General features: G+C 37.7%; 1 protein-coding gene across 5 annotated transcripts in view; it reads right to left on the bottom strand.

Moving 5' to 3' along the window:
• FARS2 (phenylalanyl-tRNA synthetase 2, mitochondrial) overlaps nt 1-19,161 on the bottom strand; it is a 523,237-nt gene that overhangs the window by 321,469 nt on the left and 182,607 nt on the right. For 4 of the 5 annotated variants that reach the window (XM_053602315.1, XM_053602313.1, XM_053602314.1 and 1 more), the window contains one exon: nt 15,926-16,057. The exons of the other annotated variant lie outside the window; for it this stretch is intronic. In XM_053602315.1, the coding sequence (XP_053458290.1) occupies nt 15,926-16,057 (132 nt within the window). The remainder of the gene's footprint in view (nt 1-15,925; nt 16,058-19,161) is intronic. 5 annotated transcript variants of the gene reach the window in all.

A 19,161-nucleotide genomic window follows, 5' to 3' on the forward strand; every position in this document is an offset into this window, starting at 1 on the left:
GAGTTTCTGGTAGTATTCAGAGATGATCTCTTGTATCTCTGTGGGATCAGTTGTTATTTCCCCTTTATCATTTCTGATTGAGGTTACTAGAGATTTTACTTTTCTATTTCTAGTTAGTCTGGCCAATGGTTTATCTATTTTATTTATTTTTTCAAAAAACCAACTCCTTGTTTCATTAATTTTCTGAATGATTCTTTTGTTTTCAATTTCATTGATCTCTGATTTGATTTTGGAGATTTCTTTTCTTCTACTGAGTTTAGGCTTAGATTGTTCTTCTTTTTCCAATTCCATAAGATCTCTTGTGAGATTGTTGATGTGCTCTCTTTCTGTTTTTCGAATGTAGGCATCTAAAGCGATGAATTTTCCTCTCAAAACTGCTTTTGCAGTATACGACAGGTTTTGGTACCTTGTGTCTTCATTGTTGTTATGCTCAAGGAAGTTAATGATTTCCTGTTTTATTTCTTCCTGCACCCATCTGTTATTCAACAGAAGATTGTTTAATTTCCATGCCTTTGGGTGGGGTTGAGCATTTTTGTTAGAGTTGAGTTCGACCTTTAGTACCTTATGGTCTGAAAAGATACAAGGTAAAATTTCAGTTCTTTTGATTCTGTTGATATTTGTTTTGTGTCCCAGGATATGATCAATTTTGGAGAATGTTCCATGGGGTGATGAGAAGAATGTATATTCTTTATCTTTGAGGTGGAGTGTTCTTATATGCATCTATCAAGCACAGTTGTTCTAGGGTCTCATTTAAATCTCTTATATCATTGTTTAATTTCTGTTTAGAGGATCTGTCCGGCTCTATAAGAGGAGTGTTAAAGTCCCCTGTTATGATGGTATTATCAGATATCATATTGCTCAGACTGAGTAAGGTCTGCTTCAAGAATCTGGGAGCATTTAAATTGGGTGCATAAATATTTAGAATTGAAATGTCTTCTTGTTGTAGTTTTCCCTTGACCAATATAAAGTGACCATCTTTGTCTTTTTTGACTTTAGTTGCTTTAAATCCACATGTATCTGAAAATAAGATTGCAACTCCTCTTTTCTTCTGAATTCCATTTGCCTGAAAAATTGTCTTCCAACCCTTGACTCGGAGCTTTAATTTGTCTTTTGAAGCCAGGTGTGTTTCTTGCAGACAGCAAATGGATGGCTTGTGTTTTTTAATCCAGTCAGCCAATCTATGTCTCTTCAGTGGGGAATTCAAGCCATTAACATTTATTGAGATAATTGGTAAGTGTGGTAGTATTCTATTCGTCTTATTTTGTGAGAGTCCATTGCTTAGTTTTATCTTTTGCATCAGTGTGGAGGTTTGGTTCTGTCCTTTAATTTCTGAGTTCTTACTTTGCTGCTGATCCATTGTGGTGGTCAGTGTGCAGAACAGGTTGAAGTATTTCCTGTAGAGCTGGTCTTGTTGTGGCGAATTTCCTCAATGTTTGCATATCCGCAAATGATTTGATTTCTCCCTCAATTTTGAAGCTTAGCTTAGCAGGGTACAGAATTCTGGGCTGAAAATTGTTCTGTTTAAGTAGATTAAAGGTAGATGACCATTGTCTTCTTGCTTGGAAAGTTTCATTAGAGAAGTCTGCGGTCACTCTGATGGATTTGCCCCTGTAGGTCAACTGGCGCTTACTCCTGGCAGCTTGCAGAATCTTTTCTTTTGTCTTGACTTTGGACAGGTTCATCACAATGTGTCTCGGAGAAGCTCGGTTAGAGTTGAGGCAACCTGGGGTCCGATAGCCCTCTGAAAGCAGTGTGTCAGAATCTTTGGTGATGTTTGGGAAATTTTCTTTTATAATATTCTCTAGTATGGCTTCCATTCCTCTGGGGCATTCTTCTTCCCCTTCTGGAATTCCTATAACTCGTATGTTGGAACGCTTCATAAAGTCCCATAATTCTGACAGTGAACGTTCTGCTTTCTCTCTCTTCTTTTCTGCCTCTTTTACTGTCTGAGTTATCTCAAGAACTTTGTCTTCTACCTCTGAAATTCTTTCTTCTGCATGGTCTAACCTGTTGCTGATACTTTCCATTGCATCTTTAAGTTCCCTAATTGACTGTTTCAGTTCCTTCAGGTCTGCTATATCCTTTTTATATTCTTCATATCGTTCATCTCTTATTTGATTCTGTTTTTGGATTTCCTTTTGGTTATTTTCCACTTTATTAGCAATTTCCTTCATTGTTTCCATCATTTCTTTCATTGTTTTCAACATGTGTATTCTAAATTCCCTTTCTGTCATTCCTAACATTTCTTTACAGGTGGAATCATCTGCAGTAGCTCTCTCATGGTCCCTTGGTGGGGTTGTTCTAGACTGGTTCTTCATGTTGCCTGGAGTTTTCTGCTGATTCTTCCTCATGGGTGATTTCTTTTATCTGTTGCCTTGCCCTAATTTTCCTTTCACTTCCTCTTGCTCTTTAAGTTCTTGTGCCTGTGGAAGTTGTGGGTGGGTTTAGACGGATTGAACACACGCGACCACTTGCCGGTTTTCCACTGTTTTAGTCCTCCTCTTGGGGTCCAGAAGTCTCTCACTGACTCCCTGTATCCTCATAGGAGTGATGATAGGCAGATCCCACCAGCCAGAGATGCCTGGAGTCCTATCTCCCCAGACTCACGGTGCCCAGATGCAAGGAAGGTGTTACTCGGCCGCCATCTTGCTCCGCCTCTCGAGCTTTTCCTTCTTAACATCTTTAGGGCCCACAGCCCTCAAATTCCAGGGTTCCATAGACAAATAGTCTAAAATGCTAAGTGGATGTTCTAAATTACTGATGTCAATATCTGCTCTTCTCCATGCTTATTGAAGGCATACTTCAAGATAAAATCTTTTTTATTTATTTATTTATTTATTTATTTTTATTAAACCATAGCTGTGTACATTAGTATAATCGTGGGGCACCATACACTTGGTTCATAGATCGTTTGACACATTTTCATCACATTAGTTAACATAGCTTTTGTAGCATTTTCTTAGTTATTTTGCTAAGACCTTTACATTTCACATTTCTTAAAAGAGTATTTTATTATAGTTTTTTGCTATATCCCCCAAATACATTTCTATCAACCTCCTTGTTTACTGTCAATCCTAGAAACCAAGGATGAGCACATCTCTACGTGTCCTTCTTGGGACATGCTCAACTGAAGGGATCTTTTTGTAAAGAGATTTTGGGGTCAACTAAGCCTGGCAAGTGTTGCATACTCCTGCTCTGTTGGGAGCTAGTTCTTAGCTCAGAGACATGCTCCAGTAAAGAAAACTGTCAAACTTTTTCAATCCATTATTTACCACACACAGATGACTAGCAAACCTTTCTTTTGAGAATCACCTAACATCATCCAGTTCCTAAATTATGCCCCTTAAAATTCACAACGTAAAAATCTAGCATAAATTTTGCCTAATGACATTACCTCACTTTATCCTTTGACATTAAGAACAAGGCCATTTCATGAAGGCTTTGCTTCCAGCCTAAAATACAGGAATTAACCATGAAAAAAAATGATACAAGAAAAATAACTTAGCAGATTGTGTTTATCCCTACAGTACCATAAATAATTCGTAAATTTCTAAATTGCCTTTTTTGCAAGGGAGAAAATAAAATTGAGCCATTGAGAGCACATCACTACCTGCCTGCAAAGCTGCAATGATCCCAGGAAGCAAGAATTTTATAAATAGTTTAAATAAAATTCAATTATATGGGCATCCTCTTTTTCTTTTTTAAGGCCTGAGAATTTCTTTAAGGGGGGAAAAAACTCTGATTAACCAACCACATATACGCAAGTCCTGCTGCTATGTAATTTTCCATTTGGTGCTATAAAACAAAACACAATCCCCTGTGGATTTTATTAATAATAAGAATCTCTAGGTTGTTTAGGAGATTGGAATCATAGGATTTGAGAGCTAAAAGGAAATCCGGAAATTATGTAATTTGGGCCCCCCATTTTACAAATGAAGAAACTGAGACCCACGAGACTTGTCCAGCCCAGCAGGTCACAGGACTGACTGGAGTCAGATCTTAGCTCCAAGGCCCATGTGCTCCCCACTGCGCCATCCCTGTTAACTGGGAACTGTACTGAACAGCTGAGGGCAGAAAGAACCATGCGCAAGCCTGAAAAATTAGGTTGGTCCCTTACTACACTTTGCTATTTCTGTGAGCCTAAAGAAAGAATAATAAACATTGAAATGAGGAGCTGAGGGGTTCACTCACATACCCAGTGATTCATTTTATACATGTATATTGAATGGCTGTTATGTGCTAGGAATCATTCTACACACTTTGGAAAAGTGACCAAAACCAAAAAATACCCTCCCTTCATGAAGTGAGCTTTATTCTAGTGATTCTAGAGTCTTCTACCAAAGATTGATTAAATTCTGACACCTGGTTTTAAAACTTCAAAAAGCTTACATTGGGAACACATATGCAGGCATATGTCTTCCACAAATCGGTAGCATTTCAAACATCTCCATGGAGAGGACTTTTCTGATAAATCCCACCCCTAATCCCTGTCTAGCTTAGGGAACCACCACCATAACACACTTAGATACTGAGAAACTATTTTAGTGGCTTCTCTACAGAGGGAAGAAAGTAGAAAAAGTCAAACTCTTATCAAATACCTTTCCTGCTAAGCTGGAAAAGGAAATAAAGAGGAAATACTTGAAGTAGATAAGTGAATTCGCCTGAATTTTCTGTGAAATGATATTGGAGAAGGGAGCCTTATAGATACTATGAGCCTTTGCTAAGCTGAGAGAGAGTAAGCAAGACAACCACCATAGACATCTTATCAGCCAGCTATCCCAGAGCCATCCGGCAACAACCAGCTCGGTTTGTCCTAACTCGCTGGGCTTAAGGCCCAAGGTTGGTTTAGGCCCACTCCGCCCGCGTCTTACTCTCCTGGAACCAGCAGCCTACACAGAGCATGCTCACCTCAGAACGACAGAAGCAAACAAGGGCACAATCAACTGCCAAGTATATTTCAAGCCTCTTTCCTACCACCTCTGCTAATATTCATCTAGCCAAACAGTCACAAGGCCAAGCCCCAAATCAGTAGAGCAAAGCAGCATAGCCCTCCCAACATGGGACAAAGTGTATGGATAGGGAGGGGTAAAGAACTGGGAATAACAATGGAGTCTGATGGAAGAAGTGACTGCTTGCCCCAATCCAAACGTGCCAAACTGCCATTTCTTTCCAATCCACACTTCTTATTTGGGCGCTCACAAACTATCCCTCCAACTTCTAAGTTTCAAAAGATAATGGATGGACTGTGTTATTCAAGTTAGTGTTTTAAGAATGGGGGAAAACAATAGGAAGAAGAATAGCTGAAAATGGAAAATTAAGTCTACACTGAAGGACTGGGAGGATCCAGGATCCAGTGGGAGCAGGCCAGAGCGGCCTCCCCTGAGTGACTGTGATAGGCTGGAGAAGCAGGCCTAGCCCCACAGATGGGACCAGGAGCGGAACACGGGCTCCAGGCACCCACACAGCTGCCCATGGGCCAAACAACCTCAGGAGCTCCCTCCCCACCGGCCACACATGGACCATCTCTGTCTCAGCCACAACATAGGGAGGCAGGACAGGGGTCCCAAGAGAGGGACAGGACAGCCTTGGGTGACAGCTTGGGTGGCTGTGGGAGGGCAGTGTGATCTGCACATTTATCAGGGGAGTGATAGCCCTCCCCAGGTGTATTTCTCCTGGGGGAGAGTTGGCCACTTTCTCCAGGGGTGTTTTCCTAAAGTTTGGGCCAAAAATGTAGGTGCACATTATATACCAGAGAACATTTTTACACAGCAAAATATATTAGTTTCCAAATATATAAGACCTTTGACACTGACAAAACCATACAGCACAGAATCTCTGATTTCCAGAAGCTTCCTGTGTATAGACGTTATGCTACAGACAGTATCTGACACATATCACAACAGCTACAAAACATCAGAAACATAGACACAAATTGAATCAAGCTGCCCAAGTCTTTATTCTTTTAATAGTAATAGAAATATTACAGGGACAGAATGGATTAGAAGCAGGATTAGGGAGAACTAAAAATATATACCAGGAAATTAATCCAATTCGGTGCAAACAGCATAACTGGAGTCCCCAGGCGAGCTCCGAGCTATATTCCTAGGCAGACAAGCACATCCTGAAGCATGCTTTCCCAGCCAAGAGAAACTGTCATAGAGGGTGGGACCAATGTGACAGAACACTAGCAAAGAGAAGGTAGATGCTAGGAAAGTCATTAAATATTTAGAATCCCAATGCTGAAAATATGAATGAGATAGCAATAACATCAGAGACTTAAGCTACCAGAATCAAGCATGACAAGCAAAAGGGTTATCGTCACGGAACTTGTCAACTTACACCCACTCACATTGCCTGACGAAGTGACTTTTCTGGAGAATGATGTTATATAAAGAAACCTAAAGCTGCTCAAGAAAGAAAAGTATTTATATTCATTTATGAAAGAGCAACTTAGAAAAAAGAACAGAAACGAAATGCCACAAACCTGGAAAATATAATTGTAATACACAGAAATGACAAATGATTAGTATCTGATACATATATAGAATTCCTACTAATCAGTTAAAAAAGATAAACACCTAGATGGAATTAAAGAACATCCTCTTTAGTCAAGTATCTCAAAACAGAAAAGCAAGCACCTTATGTACCCAATACTAATTTGAAACTAGTAGATGAACAACTACAGACCCACATGAGAGAAAAACACAATTAAATTCAAGAGGCGGGAAGTGGGGAGGAGGCTTGGTAAGCTCCCACCTAACAGGTACAATGTAAAGGTATATGGCACACCTCTTGGGTGAAGGACTCAACTCCAGCTCAGACACTGCCTAACAAAACAATGAAACCCAACCATATGTACACTTATCTTAATCTGCAAAACAATGCAAAATTTAAAGAAAGACAAACAGAAAAATGAGCCCTGCCTGAAAATGAACCAAATAAAAACTGTAAGTGTCAAATATATAAAAATGTGTTCAACCTTAATAGCAATCAGGTAAATACAAATGAAAAGTACAGTGAGATACTATTTTAAACTCACCAGATTGCCAAAATAAGTTGAACAATGTCAAGTGTTAAAGAGGACACTGAGCAACAAGAACATTCACACAAAGGCTCAAGGCAATGTAAACTGGGCCAACCATTTTGGGAAATAATTTGGTGATATTCAATAAAGCTGAAGATGCTCATAAGTACCGATTTAGCAATTCTACTGCTGGATAGAACATACTTTAGAGAAACTCTTATACCTGTACGTTCAGATCTACAAAAATATTCAGTGGTAGCATATGTAACAGCACAAAAACGGGAAACATGCAAATATCCACTAAGGAATGGATACGTGAATAAGGCATATTCATCCAATAAAATTGAAGCAGTGGAAAACAAAAGAACTAAAATTCTATAAAGGACAGCAGAGATGAAGACTTCACAATGATGAATGAGAAATTAAAGTCACAAAAGAATCTATAGTGGAATCTATTCCACTTGTTAAAAGATAAAAGAAGGTGAGAATTAACTTGTTTTACAATATACAATGAAAATCAAGGTAATAAGATAAAATTAACAACAGTGATTGTGCAAAGGAGGTAGGGAAGGAAAGAGTAAAGACAGTGACAGGAAGGGATATGTGTATCAGGGACTTAAAAATGAGAATAAGATTATAATTGGGGGTAAGAGAATAAAAAGAAAACATGCAGAATATATCCTAGCATCCTTTCAAGTGCCATTAGAAAACAGACTGAGCCGGGCGGCGCCTGTGGCTCAGTGAGTAGGGTGCCGGCCCCATATGCCGAGGGTGGCGGGTTCAAACCCAGCCCCGGCCAAACTGCAATAAAAAAATAGCCGGGCGTTGTGGCGGGCACCTGTAGTCCCAGCTGCTCAGGAGGCTGAGGCAGGAGAATCGCGTAAGCCCAAGAGTTAGAGGTTGCTGTGAGCCGTGTGATGCCACGGCACTCTACCCGAGGGCGGTACAGTGAGACTCTGTCTCTACAAAAAAAAAAAAAAAAAAGAAAACAGACTGAGCCAATAACTTCTGGCACTGTGTTTGACTAACCTAATGACCAGGAAAAAAGTAAACTAAGACGACACTAGTGCAAGCTGGATGTGGTGGTGCTTGCCTATAGTCCCAGCTTCTCGGGAGGCTGAGGCAGGAATATCACTCAAGCCAAGGAGTTTAATCTAGGCCAGGAAACACAGCAAGACTCTGTCTCTAAAAAACAAACAACAAAACAACATACCAGAAAATTTTTTTTCCTCAAAGAGATAGATAGTGTTCCACGTTAATGAGCATGTGAGAAAATACTTTCAAATACTGCAGGTATTTTTTCCAAAGTGCATATGGCAAAATGCACCATAAACCTTGGGAGGGAAAAGTAAGTAATTCCACTTTTATAAACTTATCCCAGGGAATGATAGTAAGGCAGGTGTGTAGGGACACATGCATAAAGACTTTCCTGTCAATTGCCCATCAAAATGAGGTAGCCAAAAAGACCCAAAATGGCTATGAGGCCACTGACAATGATGGTGTAGGGGAATATCCGGTAGTATGAGAAGACACTCATGTCATATTTGCTGTGGGGAGAAAAATCATAATACAAAGAATATTCAAAGTGTGATTCTATTTTTATAAAGTATATGATTCTACATATAAATATATCTGATAATCATACATAATTGACATGCATAAAGATTTTTAACATTTTCTATAAGTGACCATGGAATTATGAAGGATAGTCAAAACTCAGAAACATAATCCATACAGAGTGAAGTTCCTGCTTTGCTTTTTTCTCAGGATTTTGCACCAAAGGTGGGTGCCAGATGCAGAGCTGCACAACATGGACAACTAAACTCAAAGAGAAGCCAACTTTTCTGTACACAGGTAAAGGGCTTTTCTAAGATGGAGAGTCCGAAGATATAATCCTGGGGTAAAGAGAGCCCAGAAGGAGATGTCCTAATTCTAGGTGTGAACCTGCCTGAGGCTCAGCCTCACCCCTAAGTGACATATGCACAGCATAGACTTAGATTTAGCTCAGAGGACTGAACTGAGATCTGAACCAGCCACACAAGTTTTGGACTAACCTCTGAAGTGTACAGGACAAACACAAATAAGCAGACCAGAGTATAAACACCTCACCACTCACAATGTCCAACATAAAACCCAAAATTATTAGACAAAGAACCAGGAAAATGTGACTAGTTCTCAAGAAGTCAATTTTGAAATGATCCAGGTGTTGGACCTATCAGATAGATATAAGTTCAGCATTCCTAATCCAAAAACCTAAACTCCAAAATGCTCTAAAATCTGAAACTTTTTGAGCACTGACATGATGGTCAAAGGGAACGCATTTTAGATTTCAGATTTTCAGATTAGAGAAGCTCAAACAGTAAGTATAATGTAAATATTTGAAACAGCAACAACAACCCCTCCCCCAAAAAAAAATCAACAAAAAAAATTCAAAATCTGAAACACTTCTAGTCCCATGTATTTCAGATAAGGGACACTCAATGTGTACTTTAAAGCAATTATTATAACTTTGCTCTATGAGATAAAGAAAAACACACTTGATAGGAATTCTCAGCAGAAAACCAGGAACTATGAAATAGAACCAAATGTAAATTTTAAACAAACAAAAAAGCTTTGAAAAAAGATATTTGATGCTCAAAGCGGCAGAGTGGAGATGACAAAGAACAGAGTCAATGAGCTTGAAGATGGGTGAGTAGAAATTATTCAATCTGAAAAGCAGAGAAAAAAGAGGGGGAAAGTGAACAGAGTTTCAGGGTCTCCAAGGACAAAAATCAAAAGGTCTATCATGAGTGCTAGAGAAACTTAAAGAAAACCATATTTAGACATATCAAAATCACCCTCATGAAAGCCAAAGACATGAGGAAAAATACGCTGCAAGTAGCTAAAGAGAGCACAGTAAGAAGTAATAATAACAATAATAAATAGATAAGGAACAATAATTGAAATGATTATGGATTTCTCTTTAGAAACCATAGAGGCAGAAGACAATCAAATAATATCTTTATATTGCTGAGGAAAAGAAAAAAATCCATCAATTCAGACGTCTATATTCGATAAAAAATGTCTTTCATGATAAAAGGGAAATAAAAACATTCTCACATAAAAGAACTTTTAGAAGTTCATCACCAGCAAACATGATCTATAAGAAATGCTATGGGAAGTTTTTCATATGAAAAAGAAAAGAAGTACCAGGAGAAAAGATGTACCTTCAGGAATGAAGAAGGAGCAAGAGAAACCATAAACAGCTAGGTAAACATAAAAGAATACTAATTTCTTCTTTAGCTTTTTTTTTTGATTTATTTATTCATTAATTTTATTCTTTCATATGGCTGAATCATATTCCATCGTGTATAGTACATGTATATACCACATTTCTTTTTTTTTTATCAGAATTTGATTCGACTTTAGTTCTCAGTAAAACACTATAATAAAAATCCAATATAAATATCGAGAAGATATTTTGTGATATATTTTTCAAAATATTAACTACAGATTGATTATAACCCATTCTAATGAAGATTTTCTTTTTAAATCATGCTCCCTTTATCTGTATTGCACACCACCTCAATTAATTTTTTTTCTTAAGACTGGTTAAAGGGAAAAGTGTAACGGTGAATGGTGACATTTTCAATGCATGTAGATGTAACACATATAACAATAGCAATTTAAAAGTAAATGGGGAGGGGAAAGATAATGCTGAGATAGATAATTTAATATGAATAAAATGGATTTTAAAAATAATAATTACCAAAGATAAAGATGAATATTTCAAAATGATAAAAGGAGCGATTTCCCCAGAAAATGTAACAGCTATACAAACACATACCTCTAATAATATGGCTTCAAAAAACAAAGAAAAATTGACAGAATAAAAGGGAAAAACACACAAGTCCATAATCATAATAGAACAATCTTAGCACTTAACACTACTAAGACCAAAAACTAATTGGTAAAGAGCTGAACAGTATGCAATTACCTTGATGTCACTGACAAATATAAAAATTTTCACTCATAAGCATTTTTTTCTCAAGAGAAATGGAAACATATGTCTTTATATAAAGACATAAAGACTTTTACACAAATAGACATAGCAGAGCAGCTCTATATTTAATAGCCCCAAACTGGAAACAACCTAAATGTCCATCAACAAGTGAATGGATAAATAAATGAGAGTATGTCTACATGGAATACCACTCAAAATAAAAAGGAATAAACTAATACAAACAACATTGATTGATACGCACAACCACAGAGATTCATCTCAGAATCACTGTATGCTAGTGAAAGAAGCAGGTGCGATGAACACATACTGTATGTATCCTTGTATCTGCTCCACTAAACATAAAGCATACCCTTATCCGTTTCTGTAGCTTCCTCTTTGTCAAGCGCAGTACCTTGCACATAAAAAACACTAACTTTAAATGGCACATCTACTTGCAACCTTGGTCCATGCTATCTGCAAGTTCAGCAACTTAGGTCAATCACACTTAACCGTGTGTGTACAGGGGCTATGAAGCTTGACCCCCACAAAGAAAAACAGAATAGAAATAGATTCACATTCACATAGGAAAAGAAGGATTAGGTATACCAACTGGGTGTCCAAGCAAAGACAAAGTACATACCTCCTTGCAAACAGGAACTTAACATACTCTGGGATGCACATTTCAAACACCTGTATCATCAACATTCCATACTGAACGGAACAAGATAAGGCCTTGGGAAAATCTTCTCTTCCCTTCCCCACACTTGCTCTTCCCTTGCTCCCACTGTGCCTCTATTATGAATACTTACTACATCATTACTTACTGTAATCATCAGTTTATATATCACTGTGTGCTGTGATAATCTCAAAAGCAGGGATAATGCTTATTTGCTTTTCTATATAGACTCAGAAGGACTTCAAGAAATATTTAATAAACAAATAAATGATGGTTTTAAAAGCAGAAACTGTTCATTTTTCTATTTACAAAGTTTTCCCAAATAAGACAATTTTAAATTTTAATGAAAAGGTAAGAAAGGAGCTTTTGTTTTTAAAAAGTCATTTTCTACTATAGAGCTTCTTCCCCGCCTTGGTCTACGTACAAACGTCACAGGAGCTCAGTCATGATGAATTCTTCCCTGGCATGATCACACCTCCTAGCAGCCCACAGTGATGGTTTTAGATGTTTGTGTTCCATTTACTCTATGAAAAGGCAGAAGCTGTCTGAGTCAACCTGATGGGAAGTAAATGTGTAGTATTTGGGGATGTGATTCAGCACTGCCCTCAAAACACTTCCTGGAGGAAAAAATGAATCAAATTATCATGAAAATGGTACACTCACGATTACTAAATCTAAGAAGTCTGGAAGCAATGGTGAAGGCAGTATAACTTAAGGAAGAAGAAATAAAGTAAAATTCTTTAAGCCATTCAAAAGAGCCTATTCTATGTCCACAAACACAGTCACTGAAATGTGTAATAAAATGTTTTCACTAACTATTCAAATTAGCAGTCAAACTTCATGCTTTAATTCATGCACTCTACCCTAGAAGATAGCATACGTGGTGGCATTGCCCTTTCTTAGATGTAACTACAGAGCAAATAAAATTTTATTTGCTGTTTGTTCATTTGGTTGTACTTCATTTTATGCTATGCAGTGTGATTTATTTAAAAAATGAATTTTTAGCCACTTCAAAATCAGGTGATGAACTATTTAGTTAGAATAGCATATTAGTTAACTATTGTCAGAAAGACCTGGGAAAGTTTCACCCCTAGCTATTTGATGCGCAACCTTTCTTTGTAAGGCTCTGTAAAATGGAAGTGATATGCTGGTAGCAGCTAGCTCACAGCCTTATCATCAAAGTTAAATGAAAGAAAGCACAGAAAGCTGGCACACACCAAGGTCTCACCTGACGTCATTGCTCTAGAAGCTCTGTAAGATCCTTCTAGAGCCCACTCTATAAGAAGCTTAAGGAAGCATTATCTACAACCATCAATATAGCACTTTTTGAAAGTTCGCTTTAAAAAGTAAAGGGAATAAGGAAAGGTAAAGAGAGAGACGGGAGGGGAGAAAACAGGAAGGGAGGGCAGGGAAGGAAATGTGGGAGAAAACAGAGAGAATGGTAAAACTAGCAGTATTGGGGACATAATTCAGAACTGTCCTCAAACAGTTTCTGAGGGAAAAAACAAATCATCGGGGAAACGGTCACCACCGAGGGATGAAGTACACACAGCCAGTCTTTATGTCATGAGAACTCAGAAGACGGAAAATTAGCTCTACTTACAAACAATGTCTGTGGTTAGTGACTGCCAGGCACATAGCTTAAAACATTTTACCTACAGACATCGGAACATTTGAATCTGAGAACAGAGAGCAGAACACTGCCATAACAACATCAAGTTCAAATGGCACAGATTACAGAGAATTTCTTTGATAGTATTATCTCTTTTTCCATTTCTTTAGATTCCTTCTCTTATAAGATGTTTAACTTAAACTTTGTATGTACAACCTCCTAAAAACTCAAAGCACATCCTACCATTGCTGCTAATGTCTCAGACATAGTAGGGGCATCTTAGTGTCTCTTTTTCTAAGTTCTTTTTTTGTTTTTCACTTTGCTATTTCATTCAAGAATACTTAATGTGGCTGATCTAATTATAGAACAGCAGTCTCATTAATGTTCAATAATGACTTGGAAACCTGTTTCAGATAACTATATTCAGACAATTACTGTGCAAATAAACCTCATAAAAACCCATCAAGGATATTGGAAATCATACAGGAAGTCCTCCAAGTGAGGACTGATATGTGAGCTGATCATCCCGTAATTTGCTTTCTTAGCACTGGCCCCCTTGTACCAGGTACTCCTGGGAGGAAGCCTAGGATTCATTCAAATCTTTTTCTAAAACACAAAACAAAATGAACAAAACAGCTCCTACTCAAGGAGAGATTAAATCTCTCAATTTGCTCCCAGGATGTTGTGTTTTCTGCGGAGATGCATATACATTTATTTGGCTGACTTTCCTTTCCTTCCTGTTTCTGGCTACTTTTGCTTTTCTTTTTCCCTCTAAAATAAACCACTAGAATCATCTAGAATCATGGATACAGAGATGACTATAGATTAAAGAGGTAAATTTACTTCACTTGGTTAGAAATCATTTCTATGATAGACAGGGCAGCCTCTGTTTAAACATTTCCCATGGTTCTAGCTACTAGGAAAATTCTAAATGTGTTATCAGCAATTTATTTTTATTGAAGGTTCACTATGTGTCAGAACCTTTGCTAAACACTTTATATGTATCATCTCAATTAATCCTCAAAAAGAAACTTCAAAGAGTTTCTCATTTTAAACATGAGAAAGCCAAGGCTTATGGGTTAAATATCTTGTCTGAAATTACACAGTTGTTGACAGTTGTGACAAAACTTCCCGGGTCTCCAGATACCCAAGTCTAGATTTCACAACTCGCACTCGGGCCTGATTTTGGCCTCTGTGCTTCCTCTCTTCTGAGAGACCCCTCTGAACCTTCGAAAAATATCCAGGAAGCATCTGGAAATGTGCTGGGCTTTCCCCAAGCCTTCCTCAGAAGAATAGAGAGGATCTGGGAGACTGTTGGGTCCAGGCCACTGCAGATAAGTGGCCTCTAAGAGTAAGAAGGGAAGACCAAGGCCTCTAGTTTCCCAGCACAGGTAACACAAGTTGCTGCACTTCACACAACCTGCCTCCTCACTCTCACCACATCCTCATTCACCAACCCTAGGACCAGGTGTCACACCCTTACCCATGGACTACCCATGTTTTCTTATTCACCAAGGAGGACCTCTCTATTCCAATTTGTGGCAGGGGGCCCCATGACAAACTCTGGGTTAAAGATGACCTCCAAGGCCGCACAGCAAATGTCTTTTTACGAGAATGAAAGGAATAGGGATCTTTAGAACAACCCACATCAGTTCCTCTCTACTAACGCTTGTTCAGTAAGCTCAAACACCCAATCCAATCAACTTTCCCTAGAGGATTTAGACCCACCCCCCCAAAATAAAATGTTTAACTGAATTCAGATAGTAAATTTAAAAAAAGAACTCACAGCTATAAAACTAAATTTAGAAGCAATTATTTTTAGTAAGCAATGATCTGAAGAAAAGAGTCAGAAAAACCATTCTCAAGTACGTACAGATGTGGGTAGAATTTAATCATCAACTCATCTTTCCACCTTCCCTCAGTCAGGTGGCATGGCCTAGGCTGAGGAACGTGATGACCGACTGGACCAGGCATATCCACCTGTGGCTGCTGGACTCTTGCAGATTATGTGAGGACTTTTCTTGTTTATCTGTGGTGTCAGATATCACGAAAAGTATGCATGGACTTTTTTTTTTTTTTGGCCAATTAGCTTTTATTAGCGTTTGTGTATTTAATGTGTGGTCCAAGACAAATCTCTTTTATTCTTCCAATGTGTAACAGAGGGAAAAACAAGGTTGGACGCCTCAGAAGCATTATGGGCCTAAGTGTTTTAACATTGTGTTTTAGCCTATTTGTGAACACCTGCTGATTTGGGGAGAGGACACTAAATGCAAAAAGAACAAAAGATGATTGTGCATTGTCTTTATTCTTAAATAGTTTGGAAGACAAACTGCACTCTTATTACTTGTATCAGATGCCTTTGAGGCAACTGTAAACCAACACATTACCAAATACAAAATCACAAAATACAAATCCAGCACCCAAGTGCTGACAAGGAAAATGTCTAAAGACATGAAGCCTTTGCAAAACGAGATTTCAGTTCAGTGTCAGAGATAAATCTAGAGAGGAATCTGAGGAGAGAAAGACAGATGCTGCCCTTACAGGAGTACACAAATACCTGCAACTGAGGCTACATGAAAAGAGAATGTTCTTTAGAGAGTCCGTAAATAAAATATGGGATTTTTTTTCTACCTGAATTGACCAGTTGTTGTTCCATCACCCCACAGCCAAGAACTTCTAGCCATTCTCCATGGAAGTTGATCTCCATCTCAAAGGAAGGATGAGTAAAAGGAAAGTAGCAGTCTACCCATCTTATCTCCAGTCCTGCAGAGTTGCCAAAGAAAAAACAGTGTTTAAAAGGCAGTTTACCCTTTCTTGTGATCAAATTTGCCCTTCCACTAATGACACCAATTACTACATTCTAAGTAAAATAAATAGCAAACAAACTAATTTGTAACACATTAAGGTGAGGCGATAAATCTTAAAACTTGTGAAAAACTAGGCATGTCTTTTCTAATATGAAAAACACTTTGTGTGATTCCAGGACCCTCTAAAACCCAATCAATCATCTGTCAAATCCCTGCAGCCAGCTGGCAGAGGAAAAAATTAGGGCAAGATCATGGGAAAGCAGGTAATTCTGTTAGTGTCTAAAAGTGAATATAACATCATTTCAGAGTTCAACTATATTTTTACCATATTATCTTCCAAAACTTGCGTATCGACAATATGACCAATTTATAAAATCTATCAAATTTAAAGAAAGTAGAAAAAGAATCAATATTCACTTTAGAGATAAATAACACACTTCTAAAAATACCATGCACAAAAAGTACATGGTAAATGTTGGAATAAACTTCTCAATAAGTATTCATAAATACAGCACTTTTGAACAATGATATTACTATTGAACAAAGAAAAAGACTAAAGAATTCAAAATAAAATCTGCAAAGAGCTGAAGTCACTAAAAGCAGAGAAACCCAATGAGCGAGTCGTTAGAAGCTTGATGCCCACGGTGAGGAACACACACAAAGGTGGGCATTTGACAAATCACCAAGTTACCCTCCCTGCGTTCTTTTCCCTTTGCATGAGTATCTTTCTCCACTTCTCTCAAGTTGACACTTTGCTAACGATTCCAATGATAACAACACCACCTGGGAATTTAAAATACTGTATTTTCTCACCCAAGACTACCTGCACTTTAAATCTTCTGAAAATCAGAATATAAAATGAATAAAAATAATAACAAAAATTGCTTGTATCTACTGAGTACTTACTATGCCTCTACCATCCCATTTCACAGATAGAGAAAAAACTATCAGAGTGCAGGTGTCTTGCCCAAAGTCACACAGCCAGAGGAGAACTGTGTCAAACCCAGGTCTGTCCAACTCCAAAACCCTTGCTCTTGACAATTAAAACTTAATTCCCTGTCACCACAAAAGATATTTCAAGAATCAAAATTCAGATAGGAGTATAGTTGATGAAACATGAGGGCCTTTTTTATGCCCTAAACTTCACAGGAAATGTAGATCTTTTCTTTCATTGCTCTGTGTTAGATGCATTTATTTTCCTCGTTACCTACTATCTGTGGCAAGTGTCAAGTGATTGCTGTTTACAACAGTTATACAGTATTTCCTCCCTTTTATTATCTCTGTAACATAACGTTAAACTGCATATATATAAAGTGTACAATTTGATAAATTTTGACATACATACACCCACAAAACTGTCACAATAATCAAGATAATGAATACAACACCCTGCAAAGTTTCCTTGGGCCCTTTTGCAAATCCTACCTACCAGCTCACCACCCTCCCTCTTTCCTTGGTTCTCCACAGCCCCAGGAAACCACTAATTTCTTCTGTCCACCAGATGAGTTTCCACTTACTAGAATTTAAAAAAAATGGAATCGTACACAACCTATACTATTTTGTCTAGCTTCTTTCACTCAGCATAATTGATTTGACCCACACGTGTTGTTGGATATATCAGTAGTTCATTCCTTTCTTATAGCTGAGTAGATCTCACCAACACTTTTTCTACCTAGAAAAAAAAGTTGCCCTGCTGCAGGCCATTGGGTTAATGTCCACAAGAACCTCGAGTAGTCCAGACTTTTCTTCATGGAAGCTCATACGTGCAGAGCAATTACTTATTTGAGACTGTATTGTGAGAACGTATTTGCACGCTTGTGTGCTCGTCCATCTTTGGGACCAATAATTCCCCCACCAATATTTTTAGCAAAAGTACCAGAGACAATCAAGCTAACAAACAGAAATGTGTGACACCGTGTGACATATAATTGAGTGCTGAAGGATTGGCAGACAAAACAATTTTTATCATTCTATTTCATAACTCCTGGTAGGTAAGCAAAAATAATTTTATGGAAACAGTTTGGAAAAACAAATTTTGTGTACATGCCTTTTTAAACATGGCTTGAACTTTTTATCAAAAGCAGGAACAGTAGCAAAGGTTGGCATCATGATTTCACTATCACACACATATAATTAAATACTACGTAGCTATTTGAACATAGTAATTAAGTAATTTCTATACGGGTTAATATTTACTTGCATCTAAGGATCTTATTTTTTTCTTTTTAATTTTGACAAGCTAAATATAGTTCAGTCTATACAGCTTTATATCACATACCTGCGATATCTCAAGTTCCCCCTACTTTAAGAGAAAGAATTTTCAAGACTTCAGTAAGCACTCCAAATAATCAAAAATGTTGATTATAACCATTCCATGATCAATGTTGATTAAGCCCTAACTAAATTCCTACTATGTACAGTCTCATAGGAATCCAGGACACCACAAAGACAGGGCCCTGTTTACATACACCCATCTAAGCTGCTAGTGCCAGCTGCACTGGCACAACACAAGGACAGAACCAAAAAGATGATGTGATGGTCTCTCCCCTTCTCCAGAAATCTTCTTTTAATGAATAGTTTTTGTTTTACCCCTTCTAAATTAGGGGAAAAAATTATAACTTAGATAAAAAATTTCTGTAATATTAAATTCTTAACATGAAATTATATTTTAGGATAAAGTAGGTTCTATTGACACTTGCTCTGTTTTGGTTGAAGATCGCAGCTACCATGACACTTGGTTTCTTCTTTCTCAGTCTGCAGGTGTCTTTTTTGGTAGCAATGAAAGTAATTGTTCCACATTGAAAACTATACTCAGCAAAGCATGAAAAGGCAGAAAAGTTAGCCAGAGGTTGTCAGAATCCAAACTGTTAAATACTAATGATTTATAGAATAGAACCATTGGTAATATCATAGACACTGAAACAGAGTGTACAGATTGGTAAAAGTCATGTGTAATGAGACTGGGAAGTTGTTTTTTTTTTTTAATTAAGTCTTTTGTACATAGATCATAAATACATTTATGCCATTATGGGATTCAATGTATTGATTATTTGTACAAAT

Source organism: Nycticebus coucang, chromosome 9 (genome assembly GCF_027406575.1).
Source record: "Nycticebus coucang isolate mNycCou1 chromosome 9, mNycCou1.pri, whole genome shotgun sequence".
In the NCBI taxonomy this organism is placed as follows: domain Eukaryota; kingdom Metazoa; phylum Chordata; class Mammalia; order Primates; family Lorisidae; genus Nycticebus; species Nycticebus coucang.